The sequence below is a fragment of the Pygocentrus nattereri genome, chromosome 15, assembly GCF_015220715.1.
Source record: "Pygocentrus nattereri isolate fPygNat1 chromosome 15, fPygNat1.pri, whole genome shotgun sequence".
Lineage (NCBI taxonomy): Eukaryota > Metazoa > Chordata > Actinopteri > Characiformes > Serrasalmidae > Pygocentrus > Pygocentrus nattereri.
The window spans coordinates 5,683,059-5,702,483 of NC_051225.1; the positions used below are offsets into that span (position 1 = coordinate 5,683,059).

The 19,425-nt window shown below is 43.4% G+C and overlaps 2 protein-coding genes across 2 annotated transcripts in view; one reads left to right on the forward strand and one right to left on the reverse strand.

Annotated features, from left to right (window-relative positions):
- ftsj3 (FtsJ RNA 2'-O-methyltransferase 3) overlaps positions 1-967 on the reverse strand; it is a 29,889-nt gene extending 28,922 nt beyond the window's left edge. The window contains exon 1 of the mRNA XM_037545112.1: positions 826-967. Within this exon, the coding sequence (XP_037401009.1) occupies positions 826-892 (67 nt within the window). The 5' untranslated portion in view covers positions 893-967. The remainder of the gene's footprint in view (positions 1-825) is intronic.
- A 1,564-nt stretch (positions 968-2,531) lies between these two features.
- lonp1 (lon peptidase 1, mitochondrial) lies at positions 2,532-19,423 on the forward strand. The gene is made up of 18 exons (XM_037545467.1): positions 2,532-3,155; positions 7,267-7,355; positions 7,455-7,574; positions 8,795-9,047; positions 9,145-9,206; positions 11,621-11,750; positions 11,944-12,027; positions 12,588-12,808; positions 14,528-14,666; positions 14,788-14,966; positions 15,058-15,145; positions 15,239-15,361; positions 15,462-15,578; positions 15,824-15,964; positions 16,378-16,543; positions 16,976-17,196; positions 17,434-17,598; positions 18,668-19,423. Exons 1-18 carry the CDS (start codon positions 2,652-2,654, stop codon positions 18,815-18,817), a joined length of 2,952 nt encoding a protein of 983 aa, XP_037401364.1. The 5' UTR covers positions 2,532-2,651; the 3' UTR covers positions 18,818-19,423.
- The last annotated feature ends 2 nt before the right edge of the window (positions 19,424-19,425 follow it).

The window sequence follows — 19,425 nt, forward strand, 5'->3', positions numbered from 1 at the left end:
AAGAGAGAGACAGCAGAGAAGAGAAAGAGACAGCAGAGAAGAGAGAGAGAGAGACAGCAGAGAAGAGAGAGAGAGAGACAGCAGAGAAGAGAGAGACACAGCAGAGAAGAGAGACAGCAAAGAAGAGAGACAGCAAAGAAGAGAAAGAGACAGCAGAGAAGAGAAAGAGAGACAGCAGAGAAGAGAAAGAGAGACAGCAGAGAAGAGAAAGAGAGACAGCAGAGAAGAGAAAGAGAGACAGCAGAGAAGAGAAAGAGAGAGACAGCAGAGAAGAGAGAGAGAGAGAGACAGCAGAGAAGAGAGAGAGAGAGAGACAGCAGAGAAGAGAGAGAGAGAGACAGCAGAGAAGAGAGAGAGAGAGAGAGACAGCAGAGAAGAGAGAGAGAGAGAGAGACAGCAGAGAAGAGAGAGAGAGAGAGAGACAGCAGAGAAGAGAGAGAGAGAGAGAGACAGCAGAGAAGAGAGAGAGAGAGAGAGACAGCAGAGAAGAGAGAGAGAGAGAGACAGCAGAGAAGAGAGAGAGAGAGAGAGACAGCAGAGAAGAGAGAGAGAGTATTAAAGGACAGTAAACAGCTCGAAGCGAACAGGTCCGTTAAAACACAGATTTCCTCCGGTTTTTTCTGGAAACACTGAATCGATTTTATCTTTAAAATGATTTTAAAACGTCCAGAAGTCTGTAAACGTGTGAAACCCGCAGCGGCGGACGCGGCGACGGGAATATAAGCGGCTGTTTTTGCTCTGTGGCCAAACTCATGTTAGCCTGTTAGCCAGTTAGCTTTCGAGCACCAACAGAGGCAGAAAACCGCCTCCTTCAGACGGACTTACCCGTTTCCTTGGCCAGGTGATAAAACTTGTCTTTTCTGGTTTTTCCGACTTTTAATTTTTTGCCCATGTTTACGATCCGCGACTTCCAGCTAATCTGCAGAGGCTTCTCGGCGAGGCGACACACGTGGGGCGCAGCGGCGCGGAGATATGGCGTCACCCTCGCTCAGGGCTCTGTTCCAAACGGCATGCTGTGTACTTGTACCCCACCTAGTGCGCTTAGCAAGAACAAGGGCTTGTCGTGTAAACAGGCCAGATCGCCAGGACTCAGCACATATAAACCCCTCTGTGCTGTGCGGAGCCCCGCTGGTGACATCCTGTATAAATAAAAAATAAGGCATGGGAATAAGATGATTAAGTTGCGGCCACAACTTAGTGAAGTGTGGGAACGAGATACTAATGTGTGGCCACGGCTTAGTAAACCACAATCTTGTTACCACGCCTTACTAAGTCGTGGCCACGCGATAGGATCTCGTTCCCACGTGTTAATAAGGCGTGGCCACTCGATACTTTTTATTTCTACAGGATGTCATCAGCGGGGCTCCGTCGTGTTGGTCCTCTAATAAGTGAATTCTAATAAGAAGCAGCGTGTGGCGCTCAGTCAGTCAGTCAGTCAGTCAGTCAGTCAGTCAGTGAGTGGAAGGATATTATGAAGGGGGTTATTGAGCTTCGAGGTCCTAATGCGTAGTATGCTGTGATCTCATTCCCACGACTTATTAAGTTGTGGGCACGAATTAACTATCTCGTTTCCATGCCTGACTAAGTCGTGGGCACGACATAACTATCCCATTCCCATGCCTTACTAAGTTGTGGCCACGCATTATTTTTATTTAAGCAGGAAGTCACCAGAGAGGCTCCGTAGCCCAAAAACCGCAACCTGTGACTAGAAATATTTGTTAGTGACTTTACAGACAAATAAACCCAAACTTGCTTGTAATAAACACCTCGGTGTCGCTGCTGGACTGAGAACAGTCCAGCCCCCAAAAACATCCAGCCAACAGCGTCCACTGATGAAGGACTAGATGACCAACATAAACTGTGCAGCAGCAGATGAGCTGTCGTCTCTGACTTTACATCTACAAGGTGGACCGACAAGGTAGAGTGTCTAATAGAGTGGACAGTGAGTGGACACAGTGTTTAAAAATTATAAAATATATATACACACACACACATTAACAAAGTCGTGGTACTTTATTCTCTAGCTGTTGTCAGCCACACACACACACACACACACACACACACACACCCACACACACCCAGAATAATCAGAAGTTTAGATAACGATAAAATAAGATGCATTTTTGCCCTTAAGTGGATGATGAGGTTAGTTGATCCCCAGGGCTGACAGTCCATGACTGAGGTGTCCTTGAGCAAGACACCTAACCCCCAACTGCTCCCCGGGCGCCGTGGATAGGGCTGCCCACCGCTCCGGGTAAGTGTGCTCACTGCCCCCTAGTGTGTGTGTGTGTGTGTGTGTGTGTGTGTGTTTCACTGCACGGATGGGTTAAATGCAGATGTCTAATTCCACGGTGTGCGAACAGAGACAAATGGTTCTGATTTCGATTTTATTCTGAGGACTTTAGGGCGCAAGTGAACTCGCGCTTATTGGAGCGCAGCCACGGCGTGTCCGCGACATCAGCGGGGCATCTTTATGTAGATGTTTTGCCGACATTCAGCGTTTTTTTTCTGCTGTATGTGTTTCTATAAGACCACAGAAGATGTTGTGGCCGCGAATGCAGTGAAATGATGCGCGGGCCGCGCTCTCCTGCGGGCGGGTCGACGCCGTGACGCGATCAGTGCGCGTTCCTCGTGGAAGTCTCCAGATAAACATGGCGGCGTGCATGAGGCTGTGGGCTCCGTACCGACGGGCGGTCAGCAGCCACGCTCACGGCTTCAGCGCGCAGGTCAGAGCCCTGTTCCGGAGCCAGACACCCGGCCAGAGTGGGTGCAGCTCCAGCCGATCATATGCGTACGGCTTGGGCGGAGGGTCGCCGCGCGGCGTCGCGCCGGGGATCGGGACGTGGAGGCGGGTGTCCGCTGCGCTGCCCCGCGGCAGAGACGCTCCAGGACTCGGCTGGTTTGTCAGTTGCGACCGCCGGGGCTTCGCGATGGGGAACAGGGGCAGCGGAGCCGGCGGGCTGTCTGGGGAAGACGGAGCAGAGAGCGGGGGGGCTGGCGAGGACGATGCAGGCGAGGATGGAGCTGGAGGCGGCTACGGAGCTCCTCAGATGACCGCTTTGACACCCATGATGGTGCCCGAGGTTTTCCCCAACGTGCCGCTGATCGCGGTCGCCAGGAACCCCGTCTTCCCCCGGTTCATCAAGATCATCGAGGTGGGCCACCAGACCCCTGAAATAAAGCCACTGGTACACTCAGAAAGGGGAGCTGTGAGAGGCACTCGCTTCTGACGAGGCTTACTGCCTCTGAAAGTTACCTGGCTTTAAGGTTCAGGCTTAAATATCTTTATATTTGAGTTATATGACTTTATCATTTCCAGTGATCCAAACTAAAACAGCAAGGGAAGGTTAACATGAACAGCCCAGAGACTCTTACTGGTCCAGCTGAGCTGGCAGTGCCTCCCCTTTCCAAGTCTGAGTTAGGTCAGCTTCTCATTGGATGATCTGACCCAATAAACCTGTTCAAGCTCACCTGCCTTTAACCTGAAGGTCAAATGCAGAGGTGGACCAAGTACACGAACCATGTACATGAGTTAAAGTAGAGACCCACAAGGTAAAATATTCCTACAGTGAAAGTAGAAGTTCCTCCCTTTAGACCTCCAACTTGAGTAAAAGTACTAAAGTATTTCCCTTCAAATGTACTAAAAGTACCTTAAAAGTACTAAAAGAGTAATTCAGGCTCTGATCTGGTCCTGTTATCATTTTTATAACCAGACTGGCTTCATGAACTCATTTCAGGTGAAAGTCCTCCAGCGTCTCTCTTGGTAAACCAGTCTTTTAATAGAACGTCATTAATTAGTGACGCTGACGTCTATTAAAATGATCAGAAGCACAAAACACTGAAGGTAAACAGTTTCCATCAGGGAGAACCGAGTGGCTCTGAAATCACTTTTTACACACAAGCAAAGTTTCAGTTTCAGATTTATTTACAACTTAGTTCCAAGTTTAAGTTGAATAAAAACTGGCTTTAAACTCAGGATCACAGATGAGCTCCTTTACTATGTTGATCTGTAGGCGTCTGTTCATAAACATAAACCAGCCCAAACTCATTTACTATAAAATGAAATGGTGTTTGTAGAAATTCAGAAAAAAGCCGCGTCAGTCTCGACTGCATATGTGGACATATTTCTATATTGAGCTCTATTTACACAAAGTTAGGTTAGTTCATCATTTATGTTGAACAGACTCTCCCAAAGTTTTACGCTGCTGCGCTGACGTTGAACCGCGTGCTGCACTGGGTCGGTATGACCAACAGGTCAAAACCAGCTCTAAACAAAGTGACCGCTGGGCCCTGATTGGTGCTCTGGCTTTGCGCTTCTTTCGTTTTGACATGTTACGTTTTTATACACACAGAAACCAAAAGGAACGACAGATTTCTCAAAATGTAGGAGGAAAAAGTCGGATATTAGACTCTGAAATGTAGTGGAGTGAAAGGAAAAAGTCGCCCAGAACGGAGAAACTTCAGTACAGATACACCAAAAATACTAAAGTACAGAAACTAATTACATTTACTCAGTTACTGTCCACCACTGGTCAAATGCAGCCAAACTTGTGTAAAAAGAATGAATGAAAAATTCCAAAACTAGGAGTTAAACCAACAAAACCACTAAACATGCTGGGAGGAACTGATCTAAATAAATTTAACCAAACTCCTTTTATCTAAACAGCTGAGGCCTGATGCAAGACACAGTAAAGTTTAGTAGGTTTCCATTCGTAAATGTAAAAGACGAGTAAAGCAAACCCCAAGTGTAAGTGCAGTTTTACAGCGTGTGACAGTGTGGGGCTCGGCGATACATCAGTCTAACGATGTATCGTGATATTGACACAGTGATATTGCCCTCCAGTGTTGGGCGATATGGCTCAGGTATAATGAAGACGCTATGCATTGTGATATTTCGCTCTTCTGAGGTTTGATAAGTTTGACTAGACAGAAATGGACCAGCATTAGTGCAGCACTAAAAAGCTAAAGTGATTTTTATGTTTATTTTAACTCCTCAAATGGCCAGGGCTCGCCAGCAGGCCCCAAGTTTTATTACACACTTCTGTAACCCAAGAATAGTTCAACCAGTCCACACTGTAGTCGCTGAATAACGAGCCTTATTATGTAATAAGCCGGAGATGTTCAGGGGTTAAGCGGGATTGACGTTGAGGTCACTCTCTTTGCATTGAAAAGTGCAATTTGTCAGTGTTCGTAGGTACAAGTACTGGTGACGTTCACAGGTTGATCAGAAAAGTCCTAATTTATCGCAAAAATGATAATTTGGCAACATTTTGGAGATGTATTTGATGGATGATTTTTGGGAATATATCTGCAGTGCTTGGATATTAGGTCATCTTAGATATTCCAATCCTTAAAGAACCTTTTGTGGCATTGTTAGCTGTTCCTCAGGGATTTGGTGTTGGATGCCAGTCTTATCTTCACAGCATTTAACTGGCTCAAAACTACTGTCCCAACATGCTTCCTGGAGTCAGCGCCTATAGGAATTACATAATATGGAATAAATAGCACAGAATTTTAGACTGCAGAGTAGCATTGCAAAGGTGTGGAAAATTACAGATAAATTTCCAGTAAATTATGGGTAGCTTTCCACGGGAACTTTGGAAATATTCCAAAATGTAAACGTTCCATTTAAATTTTGGGAACTTTGGGAATTTATTGGAATTAGTAGGAAATATTGGATCATTTAAAGGAACTATATCATACACGATCATCAATGTACCATATTTTTTTTTTGTCAACAGCAGACATGGAAGGCATAACAGTACAAATAATTGTAATTACCCATAATTTCCCAACTTTGAAAATTCCTGGAATTTTGCAACCCTAATAGAGAGGCAGAAATTTGTTAGAAGATGGACTCCAGTAATGCCAGTAAGGCTCTGAGAACATCATATAATTAAATTTGAATAGGTAGGAGGCGTCAGTCCCCTGGTTCCCTTACATCCCCTCCCCTTCCATTTAAAACTTATTTTAAATGTGTTGTTAGTCACTGATGAATATGTGCCAACATCAGTGTGAACGTATGTATATCTGTACAAATCGCTGTTGGAGCAAAACCTTGTATCTCCAATGGAGATACATTTTTGTTGTTTTTCAGTTTTTGACATAATTTGAAAAGACCTGTTGGTCTTTACATTGCGTGCAAATTTCATGATGAATGGGCCAAAAGAAACGGCCCAAAATGACTTGGCAAAAAGTCTGGTTCCATTGACTTGCATTAAAAGTAAAGTGAGTTTTTTCCTTTTCCTGTAAAGTTACCCTTTTGGAGTTATCGTTTTTCTTCCGACAAAAGCAATACGTTCCCCACATTCTAGGGCCTGACTGTGAAGTGGGGAATCTTTTTGTGATCCTGTAGTAAACAATAAGCTTAAAACAAAAAGAATTGCAAAAAAAAAAGCTTATACTTTGCTGCAAAAATGAATGGGCACAGTCTAAGACCAGAGATATCTGTAAAGATTCATTTTCTGTGCTTAAAAAAAGTTAAAAAGTAACGATTTCTACGGTCAGCATGTTGTTTGGACCCACCAACCTCCTTCAATACAACCTAAAGTTCAGCCAGTGAATATATCTGTGATATAATGCTCATAAAATTGATTATTTTCATTCGGATTACTGCATTTTGTACATGATACCCAGAACGGGATAACTGCGGCGTATGAAACCTACAAGGTGCTTTAGATTGTCTGTAAATAAATAGTAAGATAGCATTCATATCGTCTAGCACTCTGCGCCGGTGCCAGTCTACTTGTTTCACTGCGGTCAGGATGAACATATTCACTGTGGCAGAATGGCTCATAATGGGATGTTTGCTGGCCGTTTCATCATCCACTAACCCCTGCAACGCTGTCTAAATGGGCTCCCCCACTAATCTTTGTTGGTGAACAATGAGAAAAGGTAGAGAGCATTTCTAAAGGGGGTTTTCTCTGAGCTGCTTTTCACTCGTTTGCTTAGAAAGCACTCTGGGAATCCACCAATATGGATATCTCAGGAGATGTTTAGTAATATATCACCAGAACCATGAAGGCAGCACATCTGTTAGTCTACTTTTTAAATGCTAGGGTTTGATTAAAGATGTTGTCCAGTATCTTCAACTTTTTAAAAGTGGTTTGGTGAGACATTTCATAAAGTGCATGCTTCTAAAGTAAGACCCAGCACAATAATGACCTCCCATAGGCTTCTGCTGGGCATAGAAAACTGGAAAAAATGTACAAATTTTATTAAACATTGAACTGTTGACCTATAACCTGTTCTGCACACCTTCTCCAGGTGAAGAATAAGCAGCTGATGGATCTGCTGAGGAGAAAAGTACGACTCGCTCAGCCCTACGCTGGCGTCTTCCTGAAGAAGGATGATGGGTGAGTGGGTCGAGTCAGATAAACATTCATTTAAAGTGGCCTTGAATGTGGTGTAGCTGAGATCCACTTGACCACTTCATCTTTCCTGTCTGTGGTCAGCGATGAGTCAGATGTGGTGGAGAGTTTGGACGCTGTCTACAACACGGGGACTTTTGTTCAGATCCATGAGATGCAAGACCTCGGCGACAAACTGCGCATGATTGTGATGGGACACAGGAGGTAACACCAAGTTTTACTTACCATAGTCCAAATTATTATTATTAATTATGAACCCATTCAAAACCAGAGGGCCTCCGACTGTTTCAGAGGGAACTTCCTTAAAATCGTCTCTAAAGGGCAGTCGTGGGCTGGAGGTTAGGGATCTGGCCCTGTGACCGGAAGGTTGCTGGTTCGATCCCCAGGCCCGACAGTCCATGACTAAGGTGTCCTTGAGCAAGACACCTAACCCCCAACTGCTCCCTGGGCGCCGTGGATAGGGCTGCCCACCTCTCCGGGCAAGTGTGCTCACTGCCCCCTAGTGTGTGTGTTCACTGGTGTGTATGTGGTGTTTCACTTCACGGAAGGGTTAATTTCCCCGTTTGTGGGATCAAAAAAGTATCACTTAACTTAAAAGTGTCATAAATTGGAGCAGAGCGATTATGAGGACTGGCTCGTTTATTATAACCTGTTTATTATGTGCTGCGTTTGGTAAGCATAGTGCTGCTGTTGGAAGAAAACCTTGTATCTCTGTTTTTGTTGTTTTTTCAGTTTTTAACATAATTTGAAGATGTCTGTTGCCCCTTACATTGTGTGTAAATTTCATGATGAATAGACTAAATGAAATGACCCAAAATGACTTGGAAAAATATCTGGTTCCATTGACTTACATTAAACGTAAAGTAGGTGGTTACCATGTTATCCTAGGTGGTTGCTAGGGTGTTCCTAGGTGGTTGCTAGGGTGTTCCTAGGTGGTTGCCATGTTATCCTAGGTGGTTGCTAGGGTGGTGGTAGGTGGTCCTAGGTGTTTACTAGGGTGTTGCTAGGTAGTTGCCATTTTATCCTAGGTGGTTGAAATGTTATCCAAGTGGTTGCTAGTGTGTTGCTTGGTGGTTGGTGGGGTATCCCAGGTTACTGTTTGGATGCTGCTCAGTGGTTGCTATGGTGTTGCAGGCTAGTTCACTTGGTTGCTAGGGTGTTGCAAGGTGGTTACTGTGATATACCAGGTGGTTGGTAGGGTGTTGATGGGTGGTTGCTGTAGTATCGCGGTTGCTTGCCAGGGTGTTGCTTGGTAGTTTCTAAGGTGTTTGCTATGATATTCCAGGTAGTTAGTAGGATGTTCTTAGGTGTTTGCATTGGTTTGTTTGTTTAAAGAACTTGCATCCGTTTTTAATTCATCATAGTTCATCATAATGAAACACGTAATGCTACTTAAGTTAGAGCTTGTACTCATTCTTGTTCAGGATCCGGATTACTAAGCAACTGGACGTTGACGTTGATGAGCCAGTGGACTCTGAAGGGGAGTCCAAGACGCCCCGGCGAAAGTCGAAGCGGAGCCGTAAGGACACGGGCAGTTTAGCGGATGCGATGGTTGAGAGAGTGCAGGACACTGAGTTTGTGGTAGAGGCCGTTCCTCTGCCAAACACCAACGAGGTGCTCATGGTGGAGGTGGACAATGTCATACACGAAGAGTTCCAGGTCACAGAAGAAGTCAAGGTACTGCTGCCTACTCTGGCTGCTGTGTGTGCTGTATTTGTTGTTCTTGTCTTTTGGATTAACTTTAATGTAACCAGCTCTGTGTTTGTGCTTCTAGGCTCTGACTGCGGAGATTGTTAAGACCATCCGTGATATCATTGCTTTGAACCCTCTCTACAGGTAATTTTATATCGTTAACCTAATTTTTAATTAAACAAAGAATGGTGTTCAACCTGTAGTATAGACAAATTATGACTAGACTGTATTGGCTTAAACCCATATCATAGTATAATTTCTGTTTAGGAAGGAAATAGTATGCTGTTGTGCAAAAAATTCATGCATCACAAAGTGAATAAATATTTTTATTTTCCATATAGGCTCACCAAAAAGAATCAAATATATCGCTGCTGTCGGAAGAAAACCTCGTATCTCCATTTTCTCCATTTTTTTGTATCTCGTATCCCTGTTATTCAGTTTTTGACATTGTTTGAAAATGCCTGTGGCTCTTTACATTATGTGTAAATTAATGAAGAATGGGCCAGAACAAATGATCCAAAATGACTTGGAAAAGTGTCTGGTTCCATTGATTTACACTAAGAGTAAAGTAGGTTTTTTCCTTCTGCTGTAAAGAGAATTTGGAGATACAAGGTTTTCTTCTGACAACAGCGATATATTAGATTCCTTAAAAAGCTCCTTGTGGTGCAGGTTAGTTGTAACAGTGGTCATTACTGCTTAACGCATTTCATACTCAGCTATGGGACTGTATGGTTACAGGCTAGTAGGTCAGGATAGAGTAGATTTTGAGCTGGGCTGGGTGTGAATTTTATAATTGGCAGTTTAGCCGAACGGTTAAGTTCCTCCCACTACCCACGAGAGGGAACTGTTCAAGCCCAGCGCACTGACACACTTGTTGAGCTTCCAACACAACAGTTAACCAAGTGTAATTGTCATTCTGGTGGGGTGCATGTTGGATAATTTGATCTGTTGATCTAGCCTGTATGATCTGGAAAACACACACACACACACACACATATATATATATATATATATATATATATATATATATATATATATATATATATATATATATATTTGTCAGGGTCGCGGGGGGGGGTGCTTGAGCCTATCCCAGCGGTCATCGGGCGGAAGGCAGGATACACCCTGGACGGGTCGCCAGTCCATCGCAAGGCAGACAGACAGACAGACAGTCACTCACACCCAGGGGCAATTTAGCATGTCCAATTAGTCTGACTGCATGTCTTTGGACTGTGGGAGGAAACCGGAGAACCTGGAGGAAACCCACGCAGACACGGGGAGAACATGCAAACTCCACACAGAGAGGACCCCGGTCACCCGGCTGGGGAATCGAACCCAGGCACAGTGTATAGTGTCATTGTACAGCTTGTATAGCAGAAGGTCATAGCATTGTATATTCAGAAGGTCACAGTACATGTTGGAATTCATGTTTCCCTCAATGAACCACAGCTGCCCAGTGCCGGCAGCACTCATGCAGCTCCAGTCCATGATGCTACCACCACCATGCTTCACTGTAGGCAAGAGACAGTTGTCTTGGTCCTCCTCACCAGGGCGCCACCACACATGCTGGACACCATCTGAGCCAAACAAGTTTATCTTGGTCTTGTCAGACCACAGGACATGGTTCCAGTAATCCATGTTCTTGGAGCAAACTGTTTGCAGACTTTCTTGTGTGTCAGCTTCAGAAGAGGCTTCCTTCAGGGACGACAGCCATCCAGACCAAGTTGATGCATCGTGCGATGTATGGTCTGAGCACTGACAGGCTGACCTCCCACTTCTTCAACCTACGCAGCAATGCTGGCAGCACTCAGGCGTCTGTTTTTTGAAGCCAACCTCTGGATATGACGCTGAACAAGTCCAGTCGTGAAATTTCCTCACTAGTAAATATTCCACAGTCAACTGTCAGTGGGATTATAACAAAGTGGAAGTGATTGGCAATGACAGCAACTCAGCCACGAAGTGGTCGGCTACGTAAAGTGACAGAGCGGGGTCAGCGGATGCTGAAGCGCATAGTGCGCAGAGGTCACCAACTTTCTGCAGAGTCAATCACTACAGACCTCCAAACTTCACGTGGCCCTCAGATTAGCTCAATAACAGCATAGAGAGCTTATGGAATGGGTTTCCATGGCTGAGCAGCTGCATCCAAGCGAGTTTGGTGTGGTAGAACTTGACTGGCCTGCACAGAGTCCTGACCTCAACCCGATAGATCACCTTTGGGATGAATAAGAGCGGAGACTGTGAGCCAGGCCTTCTTGTCCAACATCTCGTGTCTGACCTCACAAAAAATGGTCAAAAATTCCCATAAACACACTCCTAACCCTTGTGGAAAGCCTTCCCAGAAGAGTTAAAGCTGTTATAGCTGCTAAGGGTGGGCAGACATCGTATTAAACCCTATGGATTAAGAATGGGATGTCACTCAAGTTCATATGTGTGTGAAGGCAGACGACCGAATACTTTTGGCAGTGTAATGTATGTACTATGTATATTAGTATATATTATGTGTACATGAATCAGGACTGCAATTTTATGTGTGTGTGTGTGTGTGTGTGTTTATACAGGGAGTCTGTTCTGCAGATGATGCAGGCTGGACAGAGAGTAGTGGACAACCCTATTTACCTCAGTGACATGGGGGCTGCTCTAACTGGAGCAGAGTCACACGAGTTACAGGATGTTTTGGAGGAAACCAATGTAAGTGTTCACACTACAACTGCCAGAAATTCAGAAACTCTGGTGATAATTGTTATATTATCATTATTATCATTAGTCTTATGTGTGTTTGTCTTAATTTGATGAATATTATACTGTGTAATTGGCTGTATTCCCTGCCTCGTTAAAAAAATGACTGATAGAGTTGTTTTCCATGCATGTATGTTGTTTTTAGATACCCAAACGACTATACAAAGCCCTCTCGCTGCTGAAAAAAGAATATGAGCTGAGTAAACTGCAGCAGCGCCTTGGCAGAGAGGTAATTACACCCCACAACTCAGTCAGTCAGTTGGAAAGCTGAGTTAAGTCAGATTACTCCATACAGCGGAGCTGCTTTACAGCTGGATCTGAAACACTGCTAAACACATTCGGCTCTGATATCCAGACGCACTTGTTGAGCTGGATCAGATACGATTAGGGGTTGAACCCTTCCTACAGAAGCACCTGCATATTGTACAACACAATGATAAAAATTCTCTATACTTGGAGACAAACTTTGCATTTGGCAACACGATTGAAAATATTTCCCTCATTCAAATAATCTCTATATATCACTGCTGTTGGAACAAAACCTTGTATCACCAATTTGATCATTCGTCAGTTTTTGAAATGCCTGTTTCCCTTTACACTGAGTGTAAATTTCATGGTGAATGGACCAAAAGGTGGGGGGGAGGACTGGTTCCATAGACTTCCATTAAAAGTGAAGTGAGTTTTTTGCTTCTCCTGTAAAATTACCATTTTGGAGATGCAAGGTTTTGTTCCAACTGCAGCGATATGCACAGTCTTATTGATTTACTAGCATGTGTCTCTGCTCTACAGGTGGAGGAGAAGATCAAGCAAACCCACAGAAAGTACCTCCTGCAGGAGCAGCTGAAGATCATTAAGAAGGAGCTGGGGCTGGAGAAGGAGGACAAGGATGCCATCGAGGAGAAATTCCGTGAGCGACTGAAGGACCGCACAGTGCCTGAACACATTATGGAGGTCATTAATGAGGAGCTGAACAAACTGAGCCTTCTGGACAATCATTCCTCAGAGTTCAAGTACGTGGCACTTAGAGTGGACGCAGTGGACACTACACCCTTCTTCTAACTAGCTATATTACCTTCCTTAACGTCACCCATTGCTCACAGGCATTCAGTTGCACACAAAGCTTGTATAATTTCCACATAAAAGCACTCGACCAATAGAATAAGATGCTCTGGAGCAGCTGCACAGGTCAGCATGCCCAGTGCATCCACTAGCAGGGTTTAAAGCCCCCCCAGCGCTGGGCTGTGAACCAGTGAAATTGCTTTCTCTAAAGTGATTGAGGATCAACAGATATCTTTGGAATATCTTGACCTCACTAATGCTCCTGTAGCTGAATGCTATCAAATCCTCACAGTAATGTTTCAACAACTAGTGAAAAGCCTTCCCAGAAAATAGAGACTTTTACTGCAACAAATGAAGGACAAACACCCCATTATATATTAATATATATATCAATAACCTTGATTTTAGAACAAACGTAGGATACGCAGGTGTCCACAAACTTTTGGACATTTTAATTGTACATCTCAGTCATAATAAAACCTTGTGTCTCCAAAACAGCAGTCCTAAAGGGAGCTGCTTTTATTTTGAAATGTTTTGGTTGATACCACAGAGATTCCCAGTGGTTGCATGTTGTATTTGCATAATGCATGCTGGGTATTGTAGTGAGAGAACACGAATGTATGAATGAATGAGTGAAAATAATCTAAAATCTTCTCAGACAGTTTAAGCTGAATACTGCATAACACAACAAATACTATATTAAACTCTAGTTTTAGGCCGGAATGTCCCCTTAAGTTTAATGTATATTATACAACAGCTAGTTTTGGCCACGCAAGCTGATTGGTGGAGAGGCGTTCTAACTGTGCTGTTATTTCACCATAACGTCAGAGGTTTTTCATGAATACCATCACTCCACTGAGACGCCGTTGCTAAGCAACAACTCTGACAGCTGTAGGAGACCCTCAAGCCATTCTTACTCTGCGGCAAACAGAAAACGGACACTGTTAAGATCACTTCTGACCGACAGCCGATTTGGTCCGACTCTGAAGACGAGACGACACTAAATTCCCAAACTGTCATCACCACTGAGCAGCTTTTCAGTCGGCAGCTGTGACAGAAGAACCTCTGAACAACCTGGAATCAGCCAGAAATGAACCCAACACCATTCGCCAGACGTGTCTGATCTTCAGAGTCGGACCAAATCAGACTGAGCCATAAAACTGACCATATAAAAAACAAAAAGCTGCTCAGTGGAGACGACAGTTTGGGAATTTAATGTAAGGAGCTGGAGAACGAACTGCCGGCTGAGCAGCGAGTGGGCGGAGCTCGTTACTCTGACGCAGCAACGAGCTGCTCGTTAAGGAACTATAATTAGGAGGAAGGAACTGAACATTAAAACATATTAAACGTCGCGTTCACGGCCAGTTTATTCATTTCTCACTGTATTTATTTAACTGCTGTATTAAAGCAGTAGAGACACTCCAGGAGTGAGTTATCACCAATACCATCACGGCTGTGATGATCTACGGTGACCAAATCACAGCTGTGATGTTATTTAGTGATAACACACTCCCTGTCATCTTCTATTGCTTAATTAACATAATGTAAGCAGTTTTGTTGAACCTCTGTCTTTATTAATTGAAAGACTCTATCCAGTTGGTATTATTCTTTATTTTTGCGTTCTTTTAATTTTTCCTGTTCTGTTATGACCTTTGTTTATTTCCCTCTAGTGTTACAAGGAACTACCTGGACTGGCTGACCTCCATGCCCTGGGGCATCAACAGTGTGGAGAACCTGGAATTGGCCAGAGCCAAAGAGGTGCTGGAGGAGGACCATTATGGAATGGAAGATGTGAAGAAGCGCATTCTCGTAAGCTGATCCTACATCAATGCGAGATCTCTTACAGTCATTGGAGTATTTCTTAGCACTGAAGTTGTGCTCATTGCTGTAATAAACCTGTAGTCCTTCAAATTTCTTTGTTCTCATTCAGGAGTTTATAGCGGTTAGCCAGCTGAGAGGCAGCACACAGGGAAAGATCCTGTGTTTCTATGGGCCACCCGGTGTGGGAAAGACCAGCATCGCCCGTTCCATTGCCAGAGCTCTTAACCGGGAATACTTCCGCTTCAGTGTGGGCGGCATGACTGACGTAGCTGAAATTAAGGGCCACAGGTGGGTTTGACGGAGATTGAACAATCCTGCAGCGATTGTGCTTGTATTAGTAAAAAGTGTCATTTTATTATATGTATTTTTTACTTTGCAGGAGGACATATGTTGGAGCCATGCCTGGAAAAATTATTCAGTGTTTGAAGAAGACAAAGACGGAGAACCCACTGGTTCTCATTGATGAGGTACGTTCCGGCTGATGGCTTTATAGTATCTAACAAACATTTAACAGCTAATCCCATTTATAATTAAGAAATCATTTTATTTTTTTGCAACAGGTTGACAAGATAGGCAGGGGTTACCAAGGTGATCCATCGTCTGCACTCTTGGAACTTTTGGACCCTGAACAGAATGCAAATTTTCTGGACCATTACTTAGATGTGCCTGTGGACCTGTCCAAGGTGCACTAGTTGGATTATTCTAAGTTAATACACACCGGTGTCTCTTATATTTATCCTTTTGCCTTAATTGTACTGTATTGTTTTTGTGCTTTCTGTCCAGGTTCTCTTTATTTGTACCGCCAATGTGATCGACACCATTCCAGAACCTTTAAGAGACAGAATGGAAATGATCAACGTATCTGGCTATGTAGCTCAGGAGAAGCTGGCCATTGCAGAGGTAACAAACAGCAGCATACTGTACATACTATATTAATATTTCCAAAAATAAACGCCCATTTGATTGGCTTTATCACTGGATTTGTTCAGTGTGTGTGCTTCTACTGATATGATACCTTCTGTACTGTCTTAATAGATTCTCTCCGTGCTCTGAGGCATCTTTCAGTTCAGTATTCCAAGGATAATATTGTTGCCACTGTGCCATGTTGGTTTATGCTATTTGGTTAGTAATATCCTTGTTTGCAGAGATACCTGGTGCCCCAGTTGCGAGCCCTGTGTGGTTTAGATGAGCAGAAGACTAGCATCTCCTCCGAAGCTCTGAACGTTCTTATCCGGCAGTACTGCAGAGAGAGTGGAGTCAGGAACCTCCAGAAACAGGTGGAGAAGGTAAGAATGTTTAGAGCATTAATTTGTCTTCATATGAGAGACATTTTATGGCCTAACCCTTAGGATTATTCAGACTAGAGCTTGAGCTACATTGATCGAAATAAAGGTTCTGCCCACATCAGTTTTTCTTTCATCAACGTACAAACAATGTAAATGTTCCCTCAAAGGTACAGCAGTGGTTTTAAGGTCTGATTGTGAACCTTAAGTAAGTTTTTCCAGGTGGAAAAGTATAAATTTGTAGCTTTTAATAATCTAATATTTTAAAACAGGACAATAAAAAGCCTGGAAGCGAGACGGGGTGTGTGGAGTCAGTACAGCTTAGAACATATCATTTTGACGCATTGTGGTTCAGTTATGTTCCCTGACTAAAGGTACTGAGATGTACCATTGAAGGTTTTCTTGGGTTCTTGCAGGTTTTCCGGAAAGCAGCGTTCCGCATCGTTAGCGACAAGGAGACCTCCATCAAAGTAACAGCCGAAAATCTCCAGGACTATGTCGGCAAACCTCTCTTCACAGTGGACCGGATGTATGACGTCACTCCACCAGGGGTGGTCATGGGCCTGGCATGGACAGCTATGGGTAAGGAGGTGTAAGAAGCATATGCATGAAATTTAGTTCTGCCTCTACAACTGCAAACAATTATGAATTCTGAAATACTGAATTATGACCAAAATGGTTCAATTGGATTATTTATAAATAGGAATATAAGTAGCAGTGCGAGCGTTTGATACCAATCAGCTTTCAAGCCTTTTTATTATTGGGAATTAAGGGTATAGCAGCCACAGTAAATCCCTAGAACAGTGGTAGCCAATCTTGTCTGCAAAAGGCCAGAGTGGTTGTAGGTTTTCATTCCAAACAAGCTGGAACACACTGGGTAAGACTGGACATCCCTGCCCGAGGACGTATTTTCATTGGGTTCTTCAATCACAGGCTTCAGAAAAACCCAACGCTGGCTTACTGAACCTGACCTCGAGTTCACTGTTCATCACAATTCCTGTCCTTTCTCCTCAGGTGGCTCCACATTATTCATTGAGACATCTCTGAGGCGACCGAGGACCCCTAAGGGGAAAGACGGACCCACTGAAGGCTCACTGGAGGTCACTGGGCAGCTGGGAGATGTGATGAAGGAGAGTGCAAAGATCGCCTACACATTCGCCCGCTCTTTCCTCATGAAGGAACAGCCAGAAAACGACTTCCTTGTGGGCTCTCATCTGCACCTGCATGTGCCGGAGGTCAGGACACCAGTAAAAGCAAAACATTTGAATCACTGGTTCTTAATTAAATCTTTAATTAAAAGATTCTTATTACTATTGCCATAGGTTCTGGTAGGCTTTCTTAGTTTATGTTATACTTATTTGATGTACCAGTTTATGTAATGTTATACTATTAATAGTATAATGTTGATAAATGTCTCAAACTCTGGTGCCCTTAACGGCTGATTCTCATTCTGTGTGACTGTTTGTTTTTAGGGTGCCACCCCTAAAGATGGACCAAGCGCAGGCTGTACTATAGTGACGGCCCTGCTGTCCTTGGCCACGAACACACCAGTGCGGCAGAATGTGGCCATGACGGGAGAAGTGTCCCTGACCGGGAAGATTCTGCCAGTTGGAGGCATCAAGGAAAAGACTATTGCGGTGAGTTTCCGAGATGGAAAGCAGCCAGTCCAGTCGAACTTCATTCATTGTTATTCTTTCTCAGAATAAACAGGATGTAATATATACGGCTTTTCGAAGTGAAAAATCATCCTCTCCGTAAAACAAACCTAAATGTGAAACATTTTTTCATAGGCCACATTTTATTTTTCCCCCAATATGATAAAATTAAAAAAAAAATCCTTTTTAGAGGATGTGCTAACTTTTTCACATAGAAAACCAAGAAAATATCATTCAGTCAGGGAGGCCAAACTGTTGCATCCAACTGTATTTAAGTGAGCAATTAATATATGCAGAGAAAAAAGGCAATTAGAACTACTACAAATAACATTAATAAAATAATTAATGATTAATAAAAAAGATTTTCTTTCTCATTTCCATAATGGCAGTTTTGGTTAATCAGTCCTTTATTAAATTAAATCAGGGGTTCTGCAGATTGAATTGAACAAATCTGGAGCTGGGGTCATTAAGGAGCAGTCTGGAACCAAACTTACTTGTGAATCTAGCTCAAAAGACATCAACTACTTTTTTTTAAAAAAAACAAATTTCTTTTATTTTTGTGTTCACTGCCCCCTAGTGTGTGTGTTCACTAGTGTGTATGTGGTGTTTCACTTCACGGATGGGTTAAATGCGGAGGTGGAATTTCCCCGGTTGTGGGATCACTTAACTTAAAAGGTTCTTCAGGAAGACGGGGAATGTGCTGTAGATAGTTCTTTATAGCATCCAGAAAGGTCCTTTGTTCTTAGTGTCAAGCTTGTGACTAGAACCCTTTTCAAAAAGGTTCTACACAGAACCATCTACAGCACATTCGCTGCCAATTCAAAGACCCCTTTAACCATGCAGTCATCTTTATGTATAGAGAACCACCATCTTTACTCTAGAACCCTGGAAGCACCATCTGAGTGTAGGATTGATATGATAAGTTACGTTAAATAACTTTTGTATCCGTCATTAGATTTATTTTTTTATGCTGACTGAAATGAAAAGAGCAGATTGTCGCTCCAGTAGCTCCTGTGTTCTTTACATAACGTCATTGTTTGCTTTCCCACAGGCTAAGAGAGCTGGCGTAGACTGCATCATCCTCCCTGCTGAAAACAAGAAAGACTTCTCGGACCTGGCCGAGTACATCACAGAAGGCCTGGAGGTGCACTTTGCTGAACATTATGAGGAGATTTACAAGATCGTGTTTCCCGGACAGTGAAGGCCGCTCATGCACAGCTGCTATATGCCTAGTTGACTGTGCACCACATGAAGAAAGCACTGGAACGTAGAAGCCAAACAAGGTTCCTCCTACCAACAACTTGCCGACATGGACTTCTCTCGTCTGCCAGAAAGTTGATAACCCTTCATGCAGCAAAGGTTGCCAGATAAACACTGATGAAATCCTTAGATCCCAGTTATTTACCTGAAGATACTGGGATCATGATGTTGCTGCTACGCAGCCTTTAATTGATTTTCTCAACTTTCCATTTGACTGCCTTTGAATTATTTAATACAGTGTCCATAGTTTATGAAAGCTTGAGTCACTTACATCTCATGCCGTAACCAGAGAACTTTCATCTGTTATCAGTTTTACTGAGGCTGTAAACAATGTGATTGAAGTAGCCCTTGCTGTGGTTTAAAAGAAAGCTGACAAGAATGAGACCAAAAATTACACTGAACATTCAAAAAGCTGGGATTTGTGCTTTTGTCCTAACATCAGAAGGCTCTGAGCTTGGTCAGCATGCTCATATGAAGAATTGTGATTTGTTAGTTTGCAAAGCCTTTTTTTTGTTTGTTTGTTTAAATAAAATAAAAAAAAAATACACT

Bases quoted from the DNA above. Each gene is read 5' to 3' on its own strand.
- lonp1 (XM_037545467.1), top strand. From the start codon at position 2,652: ATGGCGGCGTGCATGAGGCTGTGGGCTCCGTACCGACGGGCGGTCAGC. The intron at 15,965-16,377 runs GTAAGAATGTTT...GGGTTCTTGCAG, and splicing joins TCCAGAAACAGGTGGAGAAG to GTTTTCCGGAAAGCAGCGTT. The intron at 17,197-17,433 runs GTCAGGACACCA...GTTTGTTTTTAG, and splicing joins TGCACCTGCATGTGCCGGAG to GGTGCCACCCCTAAAGATGG.